Genomic DNA, 1,510 nt, shown 5'->3' with positions numbered 1-1,510 from the left:
CCAGAATCAACTTCAGTATACAATAGACTCTACAAGTTCTTACCAACCTACATTTCCTTCTTCATTTTATCAACCATGGGACGTTTACAACTCACCACACCTGGAAACCAACTTCATTAGACAATCTTCTGTTACCATCGAGTCTCCAGTATCTAGAGATGGTAGCATTGAGTCTCATTTGGATCTTGATTCAAGTCCATCATCTTCAAGATATTCAACAACTCCTACCACAACTCCACCTCTAATTACCGATAGCGACAGTGGAAATTCTTCCGGATTTGTATCTGATTCTAGTCCCCAACCTGCCACCTCGTCATCACCTAACGTTCCTCCACCGATCTCTACAACAGACCTTGGTAGAAAATTATCTGATCCTGAGAAGACTACAAGCAAGAAGAATTCAAGAACAAATTACAGTCCTCAACAAGTCCGATCATTAGAAAAAATATTTCTCGATACGCCATATCCAGAGTCTGAAGTGATGGAACAGTTGTCTCGAGATCTGGATATTCCAGAGAAAAACCTAAAGGTATTTTTCTATTTACTTCTTTCTTAGCTAAATTGTATTTTTAGTTTGTCATATTCTCAATCGACATCTACTATAGTATATTTAACTTGTTTCTACTTTTAAAATGATATATCATTCAGTTTTAATATTCATCTTTTGGTTTTGTTTTTCAGATTTGGTTTCAAAACAAGCGTGCCAGATGGAGGAAACGAGTCCGTGACAACAAACCAGCTTTCCCACCAATGAATCCTAGCTACATTCCACCAGTTGCGACAAACATTACACAATATAGTATGATGTCTCCTTCAGCATTGATGTCCCAAGTATTACCATCGGGAGTTGCTTCTCGACCAGTTTATAATATACCGTCTTCCATCCCAACGCCATCCAACACTACCACATTTCAAAGAGCCATACCTTTTCCAACATACGTCAACTCGTACATGTATCCCCAGTTCAGATGATGACCTACCACAGGAGTTGCTTCTCGACCAGTTTATAATATACCGTCTTCCATCCCAGCGGCATCCAACACTACCACATTTCAAAGAGCCATACCTTTTCCAACATACGTCAACTCGTACATGTATCCCCAGTTCAGATGATGACCTAATCATATTGTTTATTGTTAATGATATTGTTTTAAGATTGTTATATTGTTACTTTAAGATTTTCTAGTTATTTATCAATAAAATATTATTTAAATATCCTATACACACATTTCTTCATTTACCATCTTCAAATTTAACAGTTACTTGAAGATATAATTGAATTTGCAACGAGCAAAACATAAGACTTTTGATTGTTGTGGTTTTCCAACTGTTACTGCTAAAGTTTGCTGTGACACTGAAATTGTTTCATGCAGTTTGAACCATGTGTTAAAGGACAGGTGTGTCATTTTGGGGCTTGATTTTAGTCTGGAATATTTGCCAAATAGTCTTCAGAGGTAGTAGAAATGCATGAAAATCACATAATTCCTTTAGAAATATTTCAAACTAGGAA

At 36.6% G+C, this 1,510-nt stretch overlaps 1 protein-coding gene across 1 annotated transcript; it reads left to right on the top strand.

The window, feature by feature from the left end:
* Nucleotides 1-391: 391 nt before the first annotated feature.
* Nucleotides 392-717, top strand: LOTGIDRAFT_70438 (hypothetical protein; the record flags this gene model as incomplete). The annotated part of the gene is made up of 2 exons (XM_009049322.1): nt 392-529; nt 682-717. Coding segments are annotated over 2 exons (174 nt in total), but the record flags the coding sequence as incomplete, so codon positions are not given.
* Between the last annotated feature and the right edge of the window lie 793 nt (nt 718-1,510).

Source organism: Lottia gigantea (genome assembly GCF_000327385.1).
Source record: "Lottia gigantea unplaced genomic scaffold LOTGIsca_1335, whole genome shotgun sequence".
Classification (NCBI taxonomy): domain Eukaryota; kingdom Metazoa; phylum Mollusca; class Gastropoda; family Lottiidae; genus Lottia; species Lottia gigantea.
This window is presented reverse-complemented; position numbering and strand designations above follow the sequence as displayed.